The 20566-nt window shown below is 37.0% G+C and overlaps 1 protein-coding gene across 1 annotated transcript in view; it reads right to left on the reverse strand.

Annotated features, from left to right (window-relative positions):
- LOC125246355 (protein FAM199X) overlaps window positions 1–12909 on the reverse strand; it is a 38388-nt gene extending 25479 nt beyond the window's left edge. Inside the window, exon 1 of the mRNA XM_048157329.1 lies at window positions 12576–12909. Within this exon, the coding sequence (XP_048013286.1) occupies window positions 12576–12779 (204 nt within the window). The 5' untranslated portion in view covers window positions 12780–12909. The remainder of the gene's footprint in view (window positions 1–12575) is intronic.
- Between the last annotated feature and the right edge of the window lie 7657 nt (window positions 12910–20566).

The following is a 20566-nucleotide window of genomic DNA, read 5'->3' on the forward strand; positions in this document are numbered from 1 at the left end:
TAGCAACCTGAATCGTAACAAAGCACTGTTCGCCAGAGGAGAACTGGCCCCCCGACTAAGCCTGGTTTCTCCCAAGGTTTTTTTCTCCATTTAACACCTATTTGCCACCTATTTGCCACCTGTTTGCCACCTGATGTCACCTGTTGGAGTTTGGGTTCCTTGCCGCCGTTAAATACTGTTCTTATGTCTGGTCTGGATTCATTTGCACCTATGAAATCCCCGTCTGTGGCCTTTGTGCGTTCTGCTCCCTGGTATAATGACGAGCTGTGCTCTATGTAGGCAGCTTGTCGTAAGATGGAGCGAAGGTGACATCTTTCTGGCCTGAATGTGCATCACCAAGCTCGGAAAGACCATATACATGAATATAAGGCAGAGATTGTTTCAGTCAGGTCTCAATATTTCTCTCAGATAACTGACAATAGCCAGACGACTGTTTCATACCATAAACAAACTTCTCAAAGAAAACAGCTCCTCTAGTGTACCTACCTCAGTTCATCTTTGTAATACGTTTCTTGATCATTTCAGTTCTATGATTGCCAGTGCTCGCAAATGCATTACTTCTGTCTCATACGATTCTATTCTTAGTTTCACAAATTTTTAGGGCTCCTATTTCTCAAATTTTTCCTCACTTGGTTTTATTTCCATTGGTAACGAGGTTTAAAAATTGAATGCAAAAATAACTAATTTTAACTTTTAAATAAAATTAATGTGTACCATACCTAGTGATTTGTTTAAATCATGTTTCGCTTCTCTATGCCCTGTGGTCCTGAGTATAGTAAATGACTCCCTGCACATGGGTGTTGTGGCTGCTGCACTTAAAATTGCTGCTGTAACACCAAAAAAGACCAATGCAGACTGGGACAACCACAATAATTTTCGTCCCATCTCAAATTCCCCCTTTCTTGCTAAATTGCTTTCCGCAAACTACATAGCACTGAAAGAGTATTAGTTAAGGTCACAAATGACCTGTTAATTGCTGCTGACTCTGGCTGTCTTTTAATTCTGATTCTTCTCGATCTTAGCACAGCTTTTGACACAGTGAATCATTTTCATTTACTCAATCGTTTGGAAACTGTTTTTGGTGTTACTGCATTTTTCAGAGTGATTTCTAACTTCCAGTTTGAAAAGCAAAGTCGGAGAAATGTCACAAAATCTGACGTCATCGTGTACCACCGGCAAAGATCCGGAGTGCTGGTTGGCTCCAAGTATGGGCTGGTCGAACATGCTGACATCAATAGTTTCTGCATTTATGCATGACTTAAAGCTCATTTAATCCAATCACTGCGCTGTAGTATGCAAAAGATACTATATTAAATATATTAATATTTATTATTCTGTATAATGAGTGTGCTCTATGTCTGTGCTTCATTGGTTGTTCTCTCTCCCCTCTTCTCCCCCTCTACACTCCCACTTTTCCAGAGCTTTACACGCCCATTTTAACAGACTTTTTTGAGCTTTGAGGTGTGAATGACCAGAGTAAAACGGGGGGGTTTCATGACCCTTTAAACTGGTTCAAGTCTTTCCTCTCAGATCGTAGACAGTTTGTGTCCCTGGGTGGATGCAGGTCCAAAGTTGGGGCAAAGCAATTTGGAGTTCCCCAGGGATCTGTTTTGAGTCCCTTGCTTTTTAGCATGTACATTTTCCCCTGGGTCAACTTCTCAGATCCTTGGGTCTTAAGTTTCATTTTTATGCAGACGACACCCAAATTTATATTCATTCAAAACCAGGCGTTAATACAGCTGTTGCCTTTCAGGAACATTGCATGTCTGAGATAAAAATATGGATGTCTCAACAGCGACAAGACTGAGGTTATGCTCATCAGTTCACCCCCAACAAATTCGCAAAGTTTATGCTCTAACCTTAATGGTGAATGGCTCTGTTTCAAACTAAATTAAAAAATTTGGGGTGATATTTGATGCAAATTAAACATTTGATCCTCATGTCCAGAATATGGTCAAAATTTAATTTTTTCATCTTAGAAACATTGCATGATTGCGCCCCATGTTATCTTTCTTGGTGGCTGAAAAACTGATTAATTAATTTGTCTTTTCTCGCATCGACTATTGTAATGCTCTGCTTGCTGGGGTTTCTAAATCTACCCTAAACAAATTGTAGTATGTTCAAAACTCAGCGGCCAGAATCCTGACAAGGTCCAGGACAAGTGAGCAAATCACTCCCATCTTGGAGTCATTGCACTGGCTCCTGGTCAGGTTTCGAATCGATTTTAAAATTCTCATGCTCACCTACAAGGCCTTGCATGGTTTAGCGCCACAATATCTGTCTGAACTTTTAACTGCATACACCCCAAGACGCAATCTTCGTTCTTCTGATTCTGGCTTTTTTAATTGTTCCTTCAACACGTTTACATTCTATGGGTGACCGGGCTTTTTCTTCTTTTGTTCCCAAACTCTGGAATGCTCTTCCCACTGAGATCAGACATGCTGACTCTTTTAGTGTTTTTTAATCTTCACTTAAATTTTTTTTTTTTTTTTTAGGCTAACATACAAGTGATTTTTTTTTTTTTTAAATGCATCCTTCTTAAATTTGCTCTAATGTATGTTTTTTGTATTTTATCTATATGTTTCTGTGAAGCGCTTTGAGATGCAACTTTTAAAGGCGCTATATAAGATAAAGTTTATTATTATTATTAAATAGAGCTGTTTCCCTGGTAACCTCAGTAAACAAAGCAGCGCTGCTTATAAACTATGCATTTCATGGAGGGAAGATGAAAACTTCAATCAGTTCCTTTGAGAGATACATTCATAGAATTAATTTATACTTTAATTCATATAATTTCATATAATTTCCCTCAGCACTCGCTAGTAAAGGTTGTAAAAACTCTTGCTTCTTTCCGCCATTTTTTAAACTAAACGAAAACTATACATGCCTGTGTCTGCATGAGACTGTTGCTTACTTTTGTCATTTTAATGATGATAAAAATATTAAACTGTGATATACTGTCAGAAATTGCATCATGGTTTATATGATGTTTTATATTATTTAAGCACCTGTAAGCTTATTTGACAGAATTTTCTACTATGTGCCATAAGAAGTCATTCTCCTTTTTTATCATAACATTCTCCTTTTTTATCATAGCATTCTCCTTTTTTATCATAGCATTTGTTATGAAAAATAGCAACCTACACATAGCCTATAGAAACAATAGCTACAACATGTCACAGTTGTAATATAAATCTAATAAAAATATATTCCCTTAATAGATTATAAATTCTACAAGTTAGCCAAATTTATCACAATTAATACAATAAAACAAATTCTAATATTTTAATTTTATTAATATTGTAGTAAGGGTGGGTCATGAATAGTTTAAAAAGCTTTCAAATAAATGTTGGTGCAAGATGATGTTATTTCCCCTTTTCATCAGTCTTTTGTTCGTTTTGTTCATCAGTCTAGACCAGTGGTTCTCAACCTTTTTTGGGCCAGCGCCCCCTATCCAGTATCCAGATCCCTTACCGCCCCCCATACAAGACAGATCCGGAACCTCATTTGGGGGATCCCCATAACACCAAAAGTGGTCCATGCCGTGTTTTGTGTTTTCCGACACATAAGCAACATATAAAGCAGTAGCTGTAAAACGTTTTTTCTTTTCTTTTTTTTTTTTTTTTTAAATTGACACGACCAAACCAAGTCAAGCAAAGCATAAGAATACTAAAATATATAATATACATATCAATAATAAAACTTATAAGTAGCTATAAACAAGCCAAAACGAATTCATTTTAAGCGAAACAAAGTAAAAACCGGTGTTCTCAAGCAGCCTACCTCTCTTATTTGGCACGAATTCAAATGTTTCCGTATTAGCAACGTGTATTTGGATGCTGAACTGTCATTTATTATGTAAACTAGGATTTGTACTCAACTCCCGTTTCAATGTCGACGAAAAAAAATCATCCCCTTCACAAGAGCACAAATGTGCTTGGCTGGACCAGTTTCAGCGGTGGTCACGCTGAACAGGACATATTTAAAATGAGCAGTGTAATTTTTATGTTTGGCTGACTGTATTTGTCATGACTGTATTTTTCAAGTGTGCAGTGCTAGACTTTGTTGAGTGCGCACGAGAGGCGCCGGCGCGATCAATTCAACTGTATGCATATACCAGCAGAAACAACTTAAATAGGCCTACTCATATTTACAGATATGAGTAAGACATTATTCAATACTGCGAAGTCTAGTTTTATACTCACGCTAAAAACAGAACATTGTGCTTTTGCAAAATAAAGAAAACAGGATGTGCTTTTTGCCATCTCCGTTTCCTTTCCTTGAACTTGTTTGTGGAGCGCCACGTCTCGCAAAAATGAATCAAACTCAGCAGCATAGGCTACTATTCGTCACATAGTTTCTTTGTTAATCAATTAAGTCAAATATATTTTGTTTATTTATTAATTTTAGACTATGCTTTTATGAAACTTTTTTTAACATAGGCTAACTTACACAAACTATATGATTCCTGTCAACCCATTTTTTAAGTCTCGTGACACAGGGTTTGAAAACCAAACTTCAATGTTTTATATAATTTATAGACAAACTTCGATGACAATGTTTTCTGAAACGTAAGCGTGCAAGTCACATGCTTCGCATTATGAAGGGAACCTGTGACAGAGAGAGCTGAATGCTGTGATGAGACGCAGAAGAACTGATGAAATACGGATGATTAAACGCACATATGCCCATATACTGGCAGCCTCCACATGAACGCGCTTGCGCACAAAATGTCTCCGAGTTTAACCCTCTGGGGTCTGAGGATTTTTGGGGCCCTGGAGAAGTTTTGACATGCCCTGACATTTGTGCTTTTTTGAGTTGTTCATAAACATATAAATGACAAAAGTGTCATTACACTGTATTCAGCACAAACTAGGCTACAATAATATGTGAGGAACATGTATGTACATGTTTGTGTTTTTGAAGGAATAACGTTTATGCGTGGTTATTGATAAAACAAAAAACTGAAATAAAGCCAAAAATTATATATTAAATCTGTGTTCACAAGACTTCTGGGTATTGGAGGTTGTAGACTAGACTAGAGTAGAGTTTTTGCTTCAAAATGAGATAAAAATGATTCTGCCTACTCCTTCATATAAAACAATAGAGAGATTTAAATTTAAGACACTTTTTGTCAAGAAAAACAGTATGCGTGGAGGCGTGAATCATCATGAATAATGGGTGATTTTCACCTGAAAAGACAAAAGAATCGCATAATAATGAGCTCTTTCAGTCAGGTAGGCTGTGAAAAAACCTGTGAGACATTGATCATGTCTCAAGCTCATGGTGTATATCAAACATACAGAAAAAACAGCAACACTGTGAAATATTATTACAATTTAAAATAATGGTATTCTATTATATTCTAGCCTTTTAGCTTAAAAGCATGCACATTTTGAGAAATATTGATGGATTCTCATGTTTATGTCAATTTTCTATACACAGGAGTAATATTTATTCAATATTTATTGTCATCACTATGAGTGCTGGATACTGTGTTTTCAATTCATACTTGCAGCCGGAGGGCGCTCTGTAAACCTTTAGTCCACAAATTAATCTAAAGAAGGACAACCATGTGACTCTCCAGGAACTAACAGAGGCCAGAGATCGCTATATCATCCAGATAAACACTTTTCAAGACAATAAACACACGATTGAGACAATGAATGCATGCATTGCCTCAGTATTTGCCTCTGAATAGCGCTGGCTCCGTGGGCGTGGCCGCATTAGTGGATAATGAGCTGAATCACGGTCTTCTGACATGGCTCTCTTTTCATACAGATTACATAAACACAGAATTTTTGTTTTCGATTTGACTTATACGATTTAAAACCTGACATTTCAACGTTTTTTGTGATTAGTATTCACTAAGTTACAGTTCATTTTCAGAGAACTATCAGATTGGAGTTCGTTCAGAGGGAGACGAGAGATCACGCATCATGTTAGTTTTCTTTATTTTACAAAAAGCACAACATTTTGTTTTTACTCTGAGTGTACACAAATAAAAGAAGATATTCCACAGATTAAAATGGTGTATAGCTCTTAATTGTATGTGCAACATTGACAGAGTATTTTGAGTCTTTTCCACACTGGTTAGAAAAAAAACGCGGTGGTCACGCCGGCGTGACCGCCAACCCAAGGGAGTTAAACATCTGATTTCTATGTCGAGGGCTGTGTTTATCAGACTTTGTTGGGCCTAATGCATAATACCATGGTGTTTTTACGCACAAATGGTCACAACACACCATGAATATGCCAATAAATGGTTCCCACCATCACCTTAACGCCATTTGAACTAACGCAAAACTCAAGATAATCTGCGTCTGCATATTGAATTTCTTTGATAATTCTGACATTATTATGGCTATGTATGGAAGAATAGGAATGCAGGATTTGCTGTGACACCTTATAAACCGAAAGAATAAGGAATAGCATAAATCAATTTAATTAAAATATAAAAATGTAAATGAATAAATCATTTTTAAAATGGGCAATTGAGTAGACATTTAAAATTGTTGTGCAATACGTGTTTTATGTTAAATGTTTGATTGTTCATGTTAAATGTAAAAACATTAAATAAAATATAACAATAAATTAATAAATATAGTAGGCCATATTAAAAATAAATAGACATATGTGACTGTTTATTGATATCTTTAAAACATAGTTTAATAAAGCCAGCATTTAAAAACAAATTGACCGTTTTTTTTTATTCGTTTTTTTATCCATTTGAAAATATAGTTAAAATATGCTATTATAAACTCGTAGGGGCAACAAATCAACTTCCGACTCTCTCCCATGCCACTCAGAGTATTTTTGTTTTGTTACGCATTTAGGAGAGTATTGCAAGAAGCTGCTTACATTAATCTTACTTTAAAAAAAAATACATTTAGCCTACATAGATAAATAAATACATACATTTTTACATAAAAATTATGTTATATTATAGGCCTAAATATCTTGGTAACAGCTTGTTTTCATCAATGGTATAATTAATTCAATTCAAATTTATTTGGTTTGTCATGATTAATTTGTGTTCATAATCAGAATAAACACATATGAACAATTAGATGAAATTATTATTGTATTATTAATTATTTTTAACTATCTTTATCCAAGCAGCATTTCGCGCTCAGATGTGACGGCGGAATTAATACATTACCTAAATGTGATTACAGAATATAGGCTATTTAAATTATCCATCAAATTGTCATTTTCTGCTTGCAGTCTTGCGAGTTAACAATAATGCCTGACCAGTAAATTACTTGGTGAACAAACATTTTGGCATTATTCAATGGCATTAGTTAACGCCTAAAAATGTTACCTTATAAATATAATTTAGTTTAATTCATTTTACAATTCGTCACTGCAGTCAATGGGAACATGATTTATTGAAAATACCTGAAAATATAAGTGGTTCTTAAGTCAATACTTTTTAATGGTTTGTCAACTTTTCATTCCTCCGCTGCGTGGTTCTAGTCAGCGCTGGATTCAAGCCACCACCGGATTGCTGTCAGCGCGAAACAGTTTTGTGCACGTGAATTCTTGTCAGCGCTTTACTGCATCTATGACTGGGAAAATAATCGTTGCAAAAGAAACGATACATAACTTACATGTTGCATTAAACTGGCAGATTTTAGAAGGTTATAGGCAATTCTTTTGCAAGTAATTACAAGTTTAATCTTGTCTTGCCTGGATCTTTTGTGTAAACTCGTGAACGCCCCCCAAGAACACCTGAACGCCCCCCTTTTAAAAATCTTGCTTCCAACACCCCCCGTTGTTCTCTGACCGCCCCCGTTGAGAAACACTAGTCTAGACCATGTTTGACTTTCTCTATAGCGTTTTAAAGTTTTTAACTCTCAATAGAATTCAAATGGATCACACATTTTATCATCAGTGTCACGATAGGAATGGCTCGTGGAAATCTTATGATATGAGTTTGTATTTTGAAGATTTAAATGCTCGTGTATATGATATGCGGATACTTATGCAACATATCAGTATTACAAGAATCTTTATTACTTTCATCTCCATCTCTAGACAAAGGATTGCAAACTTTCCTTTCGGAAGCTTGAGTGTGATTGGCCCAATGACCCAGATTAGGAGAGGCCAGCACCAGAGGTTAACCCTCTGGAGTCTGAGGCTGATTTGGGGCCCTGGAGAAGTTCTGACATGCCCTGACATTTGTGCTTTTTTCAGTTGTTCATAAACATATTCATGTAAAAAGTGTCATTACACTGCATTCAGCACAAACTAGGCTACAATAATATGTGAGGAACATGTATGTACATGTTTGTTTTTTTGAAGGAATAACGTTTATGCGTGGTTATTGAAAAAACAAAAAACTTAAGTCACTGAAATAAGGCCAAAAAAATAATATTATATATGTGTTCACAAGACTTCTGGGTATTGGAGGTTGTAGACTAGAGTTTTTCTTCAAAATGATGTAAAAATTATCCTGCCGACTCGTTCATATAAAACAATAGAGAGATTTAAATTTTCTAAGACACTTTTTGTCAAGAAACACAGTATGCATGGAGGCGTGAATCATCATGAGTAATCCGGTAATTCACACCTGAGAAGACAAAAGAATTGCATAAAAGACCTGTAATGACCTGCATATTAATGAGGCCTTTCAGTCAGGTAGGCTGTGAAAAAAACCTCTGTGATCATGTATCAAGCTCATCATGGTGTATATCAAACATACAGAAAAAACAGCAATACTGTGAAATATTATTACAATTTAAAATAATGGTATTCTATTATATGCTTTAAAATATAATGTATTTCTGTGATGCAAAGTGTCTGAACAATTATGTTACCTCTATGGCATTTCACATAGGCTTTTAGCTTAAAAGCATGCACATTTGGAGAAATATTGATGGATTCTCATATGTTTATGTCAATTTTCTATACAGAGAAGTAATATTTATTCAATATTTATTGTCATTACTATGAGCGCTGGATACTGTGTTTTCAATTCATACTTGCAGCCGGAGGGCGCTCTGTGCACATTTAGTCCACAAATTAATCTAAAGAAGAACAAGTCATGTGACATTCCAGGAACTAACAGGCTTGCAGAGATCGCTAACTATGGCTATGCAAAACACTTTTAAAGACAATAAATACACGATTGAGACGATGTATACATGGATTGCCTCAGAATTTGTGTCTGAATAGCACTGGCTCCGTGGGCGTGGCCGCATTAGCGGATAATGAGCTGAATCACAGGCGTCTGACAAGGCTCTTTTTTCATACAGATTACATAAACAGAGAATATTTGTTTTTGATTTGACTTTTCAACATTTCTTTAGACATAAGTCTAATTTTTGTGTCATTAGTATTCACTAAGTTACAGTTCATTTTCTGAGAACTATCAGATTGGATTTTGTTCAGAGGGAGACGACAGATCACGCATTATGTTAGTTTTCTTTATTTTACAAAAAGCACAACATTTTGTTTTTAATCTGAGTGTACACAAATAAAAGAAGATATTCTATAGTTTCAATTGATATATTACTTCTGTCTCTATGACAAAAAATGGAGTATTTTAGTCTGTTTTGCTGCAATGTGAAAAAAATCCTGCAAAATGCACCGGCGCGTTTCCCGACTCCAGAGAGTTAAAAGCCAGTGCACAGTTCTCCTCCCACTCTCTTGCCTGTTTCGACTGACACTGCATCTGTGGGGCGTTGCCTGTTGGCCTGGTCAAACTAACCGTGCAAGTTTATCATCATTTCTTCAATTCATCGCAGGAGAAATCGTTTGCAACTTCAGAATTTTCTACTGCAACAGTATATCCGGATGCTTTTCAAACAGCTGAGGCATAATGCAAGTATTGTACGATATAGTAAATTTCTGCTAGAATGCGCATCACTTTTATATCTGTTTTCAAAACAGCATATCTCTTCAAGGAGAACCAATAAAGGAAAACATTTGCCTAGAGAAATTCCTAGTGGATATTAAAAACTACATGAGAAATTGCTTAATACTAAGCGTTTTAACTAAAATATACACGAAATCTACACAAAAGTAACAAATTATTATGAGAAGGGTGTTTTCCAACAGAATGTAAATATTAGCATTTTTATTGCCTTATTTTTCATCAGGCACTAATTTGCAGATGCAATTGCAGGGTTCACTTTTTAAGCAGCAATGGAGCCAAAATAGATCTGAGAGAATTTTCAAAAAAAGAGAATTAAAAACAAAGAGAAGGAAGTACCGTGTGGGAACATTTTAGTGAAGTGGTTAACCAGGACCAATCAAGTGTCTGGTATGTGATATGTAATGGCTGTGAAACGCTGTATGTATATGAAAAATAAACTAATAAAGCCTATATCCAGACTTTGCTTGGGCTGAACATATTTAATGACTTGTGTGTGTTCGGGAATTTGCAGTGACAGAAACAGTGACATTCCAATTTAAAGGGGACCTATTATGTCCCCAGAGTGTGCATGTGAAGTTTTAGCTCAAAATACTCAACAGATAATTTTTATAGCACATTAAAACACATTGCAACTTTTTGGGGTTGAGCAAAAACACGCCATTTCAGTGTGTGCTATTTAAATGCAAATGAGCTGCTACACTCGGCTTAAGAGGGCGGAGCTTCAAAAGCTCGTTCTCCCCTATCAGGATTCAGTCAAGACAAACTATAATGTCAGAAACTGTGAATATATGCTGCATGGAGATAGAACAGGTATAGTTTAGTTTAATTACGGTTATAACTTATATTGACTTCTTGTTTTTATCCACTATATTAGTACAAGCCAATTTACCGTAGATCTAGATCTAGAAAATCTCTGTAACAGCTTAATAAAACACAGTGCAAGTGTGCATTAACTCCCTCGGGTCGGCGGTCAAGTATATAATAGAATACCATTATTTTAAATTGTAATAATATTTCACAGTATTGCTGTTTTTTCTGTATGTTTGATATACACCATGAGCTTGAGACATGATCAATGTCTCACAGGTTTTTTCACAGCCTACCTGACTGAAAGGCCTCATTATTATGCAAGTCTTTTCAGGTCATTATTATGTGATTCTTTTGTCTTCTCATGTGAGAATCACCCATTATTCATTATTCACGCCTCTACGCATACTGTGTTTCTTGACAAAAAGTGTCTTACAAAATTTAAATCTCTCTATTGTTTTATATGAAGGAGTAGGCCGCATAATTTTTACATCATTCTGAAGCAAAAACTCTAGTCTACAACCTCCAATACCCAGAAGTCTTGTGAACACAGATTTAATATGTATTTTTTGGCTTTATTTCAGTGACTTAAGTTTTTTGTTTTTTCAATAACCATGCATAAGCGTTATTCCTTCAAAAACACAAACATGTACATACATGTTCCTCACATATTATGGTAGCCTAGTTTGTGCTGAATACTGTGTAATGACACTTTTGTCATTTATATGTTTATGAACAACTGAAAAAAGCACAAATGTCAGGACATGTCAAAACTTCTCCAGGGCCCCAAAAATCCTCAGACCCCAGAGGGTTAAAATAGTATCCTTAAACTCTCTCTCTCTCCCTTGCATTATCATCAAGATACACAGCGAAGTACACAGAAAAACTCATTACAACTAACAGTAAACAAATATATAAAGACCTTGTGCATTTTCTGGTGGTGCTTAATAAACTGGTAAACTTTATATCCGTAAATCAACTCCAATGTACTGTAATAAAGTGCTCTCACCTTCATAACAGCCGTATCCAGAATCACTCTGGAGACTGTTAGCTGGATCATGAACAGTTTACTGATCTATCCTTGAGTAACACATTTTTTGCTCAACCTCTGTTTTGAATTGTCCCTTTGTATTGACATTTGTTCACAAAGCAGTCTGTTGTGAAATTAATCATGCAGACATAAATTTTGGTAGAGTTGAGGGAGCATTTTCTTTGAAAACTCAGACAAACGGCTTGTTCTGAGACATTGCTTATGATTTATGGAAATTAAAAAAAAGGAGTTGATGGATTTTTATCATTATAGGGTGGTTGTGTACACACACTGCCAACACACATTTATGTCCAAAAACCATGCAAAAGTGAATTTTGCATGATAGGTCCCTTTTAAGTTTTAAAGGAGTAAAAAGCCTCTATAAAAAACACTTAGTTTAGCCAAAAAAGACCTTTTTACTTTAAATATCTAACTCTAATGTGACAAACGATCGGGTCGGGTGCGGATATTTAAATCAGAGAAAATCATAGGTGCAAGTGGGTGGTAGTGATGTGCCATTTGCGAATGAGTCAGCTCTTTTAAGTGAACGGTGAGAGTCGGTTCCTGTGATTTGGAATTCCCATCATGAGTGGGCAGATGACTAATTTTTAAAAGCGGATTCAGGTGACGTTTGGGCTAATCCACACATCACTATCATACAGTGAATGATTTCTCAGACTGATTCAATCTGTATTTTTTTTTTCCCATTTAAAATAACTGATTTATAAGACATTTCCTTGTGAATCAGATTACACTGGCAGCACTGTATGTTTGTATTAAGACATATCGCCTTTGCAGTACACTGTCTCATGTTATTTTTCTTAATGTCTTGAAGTAATTGAGTGCTGAATGTACCTTAGAGTCTCGTATTCGCTCTGCAGCAGTGGCCAGGTTTCCATCACTGTGTGCACGGCTGATGCTTGTGGAGGAATTGGACCCCGTGGAAGCGGTGCTACTGCTGGCACTGCTTACCATGCTGGCATTACTACTGCTGTGAGCACTGACACCGCTGGTGCTGCCACTGCTCGCCATGCTCCTCTTCCAGCCATCACGTGTCATGCTGGGACGCTGCCGTGGACTGTGCTCACGGATGTAGCTCCTCACCTAAATGAACAACAGATATCTGAATGTTTTTAAGAGTTTTACTGACTACCACATCTCAGATTAACCTGAAACAATTTTATGCACATTGTATTAAACTAACCTACTTGAATGAGATAATAATGGGTGTGTGCGGGAGGGGCCCCTGTCTGCCCTTAGAATCATCAGTTCCCAACCATCCTGTTTGTTTTCTATATATTACAAAAGCACACCGTTTTCTTGTTATTGTAAGTTTACACAAATAAATATATAATGTTGTATCATAAATAAATAAATGAAAAAATACAATTATACATAAAAGCTGCAAGCAGCATTGAAAGGGCCCTCGCACCCAGACTCACTGGTGGCCTTAAGAAAACAGTGAACAGTTGGCGACATGTATTTTAGCGGTAAATGTAGGAGAAATATGGCAAAGTCATTTTGTTAACTTTTTATTGAGGTTGTTTTTTTTTTTTTTTTTTTTTTAAAGTAAAGAAATTCAAGAATACAATTATACAAATCTAGAACCCACCCCAAACCATCCCACCCTGGTAGACTTATAGAGAAAAATAGAAATATAATACAAACTTAGAACGAAGACAAAATAAATGAATTAAAATAAATAAATAAATAAATAATAAACAAAAAAATTGAGACAATATCAAAAGCAGCGTGCCATAAATTCTGAGTATTAACATTGTATCCATGCTGTGAGAGCGGCTAACAGTACATTTTTGTTGAGTGGATAATATAAGGTCCCCAAAATCATCATATGTCAAACATATTAGTCAAACATATATCAGTGCCCAACAGATATGATAAGTCCTGTGAGAGCTGGGTCCAAAAGGCAAAGTCATTTTGACATTTCAAAATGCCACACTTCCGGGGGGCGCGGACACTCTTCCAGGGGGGCGCGAGTAGGCTACAGGATGGGAGGGGAAAAAAACAGAAAAAAAAAAAATTGCAATTTTTTTTTTTTTTTTTTTTTATCACTAAACTACTGTCATAAAAAGTTATAGTTTTGTATATACATAACTCCTGAATAAAAATTAAAATGTGTTTGGACCGATTTAAAAAAAAGTTTTGAACAAATTTGATTGGTTTGTCGATAGTGAGCGCAAATGCAGGTGATAAGCGGTTTTATTAAGCGAGTCATTGAGTCGTCATTGAGTTGTTGTTCAAAACACTGAATCATTCAAAACACGATTGAGTGTTGCTGTGAGATGCGCTATGTTGTGATCTTTGTTTGGATTCATCGGATCTATTTTTGCTGCAAAAATAGACCAAAACATCAAAAGTCATTATTTAATCTAAAATGTAAGTGACTTAATATTAATAACTTGTTTGTTGAACTGAAAATATCAGTGTCACATTTTCAATCTCGAGGTGATGGTAAATTAAGTGATTGTCAATTGTCAGCTCTCTTGGTCGTCAGGTCGTGTGATATGTTGCTGAACTGTATTCAAATGTTATAAATATAAAAACACCACATTTTGAAATTTAACTGCAGTATGTCAATTTAGTTTATTTGTGTGTGCTGCGCTCATAGACTTTAGAAAACGGCGCTCAAGTTTCAGAGGCTGCAAACGTAGGAAAACGTGAGGTTGTGTTTAGTTTTATATAGGCTGTATATATATATATATATATATATATATATATATATATATATATATATATATATACACAGTGGTGTAACTTTGTTTTAAAAAGTGGGTGGGACAGGAATGTGTATGTGTGGGGGGGGTATTGTAATTGTATTATTACAATAATAATAATAATAATAATATGATATTAAAATTAATATGATGTATGTATATTAGTTAATAAATCCGTGGATCCGCTGTAGAAAATAGATTGTCCTGAAGGACTGGAGGCAATATTTTCATTTAGCATGCAAGAGATTCGAATCCAACCATGTATGATTTTTTTTTTTTTTTTCATTAAAACCAAAGATGTTCGTCAGTGATTGTATATCAAGAGCAGGGACACGTTTATGTGTATTTTGTTTTGTGATTCGACGTAATGAATAGAGAGTCTCTGCAACAGTTAAATGATAGATTGAAGCGCTCGTCCGTGTGAACACTGCGCAGTGTGCACGAGCGCCAAGAGAACACTGTTGCGCCTCTGATAGCAGTGAGAACGAGCACTCAACATGATTTCAAAAACAACATCCCAGCGCCAGATCGCCTATTATTAAAATTGATAATCAACTAGAGGTGTTTCTTTTGTATTAGATATCCGCGAGATGCCGTGAGATGTTTCAAAAAGTGGTGGGGGACAATATCGACCCTTTCAAAAAGTGGTGGGGACATGTCCCACCCGTCCCACCCGCAAATTACGCCTATGTATATATACATCGGCAAGTAAAACGTTGTGTTTATATAGAACTGTCTCTTTTACGACCACAACAAACGGGACACTTTTCAGACACGCATTCCGACTTCACCTCAGCAGCGCAAGGCGCCAGTCAAATGAGCGCGGAAAAGGTGCAGGTGACGACGAGGGAGCTTCAGTTAAACAACAGTGAACTGCGGTCAGATGAGATGTTGTCAGGCTATGTCGGTAAAACTCAGAGAAATTAACACGACTGTTCAATCATCCGTTATACTGTGCTCGTGGCGCGCACTGAAGAATTGCATGTGCAAATGCGCTGGCGCTCGCTGCATAATTACTTTATTATAGCTTATATAAAGCGCAAAAGAAACTACGAGCATGCACCGTCCGTTGTTCTGTTGTAAGTTAAGTCATGAAATTACCAAAAAGGCGATTAACGCTGTCTCAAACCTGTGCATGCATGTATTTGTTGATATGGTTTTAAAGCTATTGTTGGCCTTAAAACGTCTTAAAAATGCACATATGTACACTAAGGAAATCAAAATTTTCTCGGGGGAGCATGCCCCCGTACCCCCCCACCAAACAACATTTTCTGACCTCGGTAATTATGAAACCCTGCATACGGCCCGGCTTATATTCTATCTAATGAAATCTGAGGTAAACGTGTATTTCTCCAAATATGCGTACTTTTGGACTTAAAGTTTGTATGTGTATGCACTGTGATCAAAAATAAATGGGGTCAAACGCGATGGAATGTAGAGGTTTGTGTCTCGTTATTCTATTTATAACTACCGATTGGTTTTGCATTCCTATCAGAAATTAAGAATTATTAGTGTAATTGCAGTGTTGCAAATATCTAATACTTCAAATCTCAAGGTTAAATCAGAATTTGTTTTGTAAAAATGTTTCTGTAACAGCTGCCAAAAATTGTATATAGCTCCACTGTGGTTTGAACAAATTTTCAAAAAAAAAAAAAAAACTTTTCAAAACATCCCCCCTCTGGTTTTAATAATAATAATAATAAATATAGCTGCAAGCAGCAATTACGGGGGCCAAGCACAAAAACGGCACAAGAAGCCAGCCAACACCGCTGGGAGCATCAGACTAACTGCAACAGTGAGCAATTAAAGACCTATTAAGATCATTTTAGGCAAAAGAGCTGAAAAATGATCAAAAATGAGGATTTACTGCTTCATCACTTTCGACCAATAGGTGGCGCTGTGTCCAAATTGTTGTGGTATGGTCAGAGTGAGGTGACAATGGAACTTGCAAAGTTTGGTGTCAATATGTCAAAGCACTGAAGAGATACAGCTTCAAGAGTCGTTTTTGCATCATGCCTCAATTCTTTGCTCTGGTATACGAAAACGGTTTGACACATCGACTTGAAATCCATAACTTTTTGTCGGCATGGTCTGAAGATGACACGGTTCAATTTTGGTGAAAATCGGAGCAACGGTCTAGGAGTTCGAAAAAGTAGGTTTTTAAAGAAAAACAATATGGCGGACAGGAAGTTTAGCTGACTATGGCAAATTTGATATCTATGTTCTCAGCATGACCCAAGGAATCTACTGAGACCAGTTTCATTACAATTGGTGAATACAGTCAAAAGTTATTAACATTTTTGTACATTTTGTTATAACTTTTGACCACAAGGTGGCGCTGATCCGAAACTTCTCAGGCTCCTTCAGGGCATTGTGCTGATGACCTATACCGAGTTTCGTAACGATACGCTAATGCGTTCGTAAAATACAGCATTTTAGCACAAAATTCAAAATGGCCGAAGTGGGAAAATTGGACATCCTTCGACTCGGCATGATTCCCCGAATCCAACGAGACCAAATTTATGATTTTTGGCCAAACCCATCAGAAGCAAAAATAGCCATTTTTCATATCTCCGCACCAGTAGGTGGCGCTGCGCCGAAACACTGCATGGTGCCTCAGGTCATGCTTGTGATGACATGTACCAAGTTTGGTCTGAATATGATAAAGCGTTACAGAGATACAGCCTTACTTCTATTTTCGCAAGCGCTACGTACAATTCGTTCGTGTGTTTTTCGAAAACGGTTTGAGCAATCGACTTGAATTCCATAACTTTTGTCAGCATGGTCTGAAGATGATCTGGTTCAATTTTCGTGAAAATCGGAGTAACGGCCTAGGAGGAGTTCGAAAAAGTAGGTTTTTCAGAAAATTCAAAATGGCGGAAAAATGTTCATGACGGAAAATGACGTCATTGGGTGCAACCGATTCGGCTTGAGCCAAGGAATCAGAGGAAAAAACAATTTTGTTTCTAGCCCTTATGGTTCAAAAGTTATTAACATAAACATAAGTGCAACTTTGGACAGCTGGTGGCGCTAGAGGGATTGCGTTAGAGACTCCAAATTTGCTATGGACATAGCTCAGACTGTCCTATAACTGTGTGCCAAATTTCATAACTTTCCCGTAAGCGGTTCTATGGGCGCTCATAGACTTCAAGAGCGGAAGAAAAAGAAGAAGAAACGGAAGAATAATAATAATAAATATAGCTGCAAGCAGCAATTACAGGGCCAAGCACAAAAACGGCACAAGAAGCCAGCCAACATGGCTGGGAGCATCAGACCAACAGCAGCAGTGAGCAATTAGAAAAAAAAGTTATTAGCATTTTTGTCAATTTTGTTATAACTTTTGACCACAAGGTGGCGCTGGTCTGGAACCTCTCAGGCTCCTTCAGGGCATTGTCCTGATGACCCATATCAAATTTATGAATTTTGGTCAAACCCTTCAGAAGTTATAAGCAAAAAAAGCCATTTTTCATATCTCCACTCCAGTAGGTGGCGCTGCGCCGAAACACTGTATGGTGCCTCAGGTCATGATTGTGATTACACGTACCAAGTTTGGTCTGAATATGATAAAGCATTGCAGAGATACAGCTTCAAGAGTCGTTTTTGCATCATGCCTCAAATTCGTTGCGCTGGTATACGAAAACGGTTTGACTTATCGACTTGAAATCCATAACTTTTTGTTGACATGGTCTGAAGATGATACGGTTCGATTTTGGTGAAAATCGGAGCAACGGTCTAGGAGGAGTTCGAAAAAGTAGGTTTTTAAAGACAAACAATACAGCGGACAGGAAGTTCAGCTAACTATGGCAAACTTGATATCTATTTTCTCAGCATGACCCACAGAATCTACTGAGACCAGATTCATTCCAATCGGTTAACATAGTCAAAAGTTATTAGCATTTTTGTAAATTTTGTTATAACTTTTGACCACAAGGTGGCGCTGGTCCGAAACTTCTCAGGCTCCTTCAGGGCATTGTGCTGATGACCCATACCAAGTTTCGTAACGATACGCTAATGCGTTCGTAAAATACAGCATTTTAGCACAAAATTCAAAATGGCCGACGGCCAAAATGTCCGATATGGGAAAATTGGTTAGCATTCGACTCAGCATGATGCCCCCAATCCAACGAGACCAAATTTATGATTTTTGGCCAAACCCATCAGAAGTTATAAGCAAAAACATAAATTTTTTCATATCTCCGCACCAGTAGGTGGCGCTGCGCCGAAACGCTGCATGTTGCCTCAGGTCATGCTTGTGATGACAGGTACCAAGTTTGGTCTGAATACGATAAAGCGTTGCGGAGATACAGTCTTATGTCTATTTTCACAAGCACTACGTACAATTTGTTCGCGTGTTTTTCGAAAACGGTTTGAGGAATCAACTTGAATTCCATAACTTTTTGTCGGCATGGTCTGAAGATGATCTGGTTCAATTTTCGTGAAAATCGGAGTAACGGCCTAGGAGGAGTTCGAAAAAGTACGTTTTTCAGAAAATTCAAAATGGCGGAAAAATTTTCATGACGGAAAATGACGTCATATGGTGCAATCGATTCGTCTTGACCTAAGGAATCAGAGGAAAAAAGAATTTTGTTTCTAGCACTTACGGTTCAAAAGTTATTAGTATAAACATAAGTGCAACTTTGGACAGCTGGTGGCGCTAAAGGGATTCAGATAGAGACTCCAAATTTGCTATGGACATAGCTCAGACTGTCCTCTAACTGTGTGCCAAATTTCATAACTTTCCCGCAAGCGGTTCTATGGGCTGTCATAGACTTCAAGAGCGGAAGAAGAAGAAGAAGAAGAATAATAATAATAAAAAAAAAAAAAAAAGAACGCCAACAATAACAATAGGTGCCTCCGCACCTTCGGTGCTTGGCCCCTAAATATAGCTGCAAGCAGCAATTACGGGGCCAAGCACAAAAAAGGCACAAGAAGCCAGCCAACATGGCTGTGAGCATCAGACCAAATGCAACAGTGAGCAATTAAAGACCTATTTAGATCATTTTAGGCAAAAGAGCTGAAAAATGATCAAAAATGATGATTTACTGGTTCATCACTTTCGACCAATAGGTGGCGCTGTGTCCAAATTGTTGTGGTATGGTCAGAGTGAGGTGACAATGACACTTGCAAAGTTTGGTGTCAATGTCAAAGCATTGCAGAGATACAGCTTCAAGAGTCGTTTTTGCATCATGCCTCAGATTTGTTGCTCCGGTGTACGAAAACAGCTTGACATATCGACTTGAAATCCATAACTTTTTGTCTGCATGGTCTGAAAATGATACGGTTCGATTTTGGTGAAAATCGGAGCAACGGTCTAGGAGGAGTTCGAAAAAGTATGTTTTTAAAGAAAAACAATATGGTGGACAGGAAGTTCAGCCGACTATAGCAAATTTGATATCCGTGTTCTCGGTATGACCCAAGGAATCTACTGAGACCAGTTTCATTACAATTGATTAATATATTCAAACGTTATTAACATTTTTGTAAATTTCATAATAACTTTTGACCACAAGGTGGCGCTGGTCCGAAACTTGTCAGGCTCCTTCAGGGCATTGTGCTGATGACCCATACCGAGTTTTGTATCGATATGCTAATGCGTTCGTAAAGTACAGTGTTTTAGCACAAAATTCAAATTGGATGATGGCCAAAATGGCCGATATGGAAAAATTGGATATCATTCGACTCAACATGATGCCCCGAATCTAATAAGACCAAATTTATGATTTTTGGTCAAACCTATCAGAAGTTATAAGCAAAAATATTCATTTTTCATATCTCCACTCCAGTAGGTGGCGCTGCTCCGAAACACTGTATCTTGCCTCAGGTCATGCTTGTGATGACACGTACCAAGTTTGGTCTGAATATGTTAAAGCATTGTAGAGATACAGCTTCAAGAGTAATTTTTGCAGCATATCTCAAATTCTTTGCTCCGGTATACGAAAACAGTTTGACTTATCGACTTGAAATCCATAACTTTTTGTCGGCATGGTCTGAAGATGAGACGGTTCAATTTGGTGAAAATCGGAGCAACGGTCTAGGAGGAGTTCGAAAAAGTAGGTTTTTAAAGAAAAACAATATGGCAGACAGGAAGTTCAGTTGACTATGGCAAATTTG

This window comes from Megalobrama amblycephala, linkage group LG14 (assembly GCF_018812025.1).
Source record: "Megalobrama amblycephala isolate DHTTF-2021 linkage group LG14, ASM1881202v1, whole genome shotgun sequence".
Lineage (NCBI taxonomy): Eukaryota > Metazoa > Chordata > Actinopteri > Cypriniformes > Xenocyprididae > Megalobrama > Megalobrama amblycephala.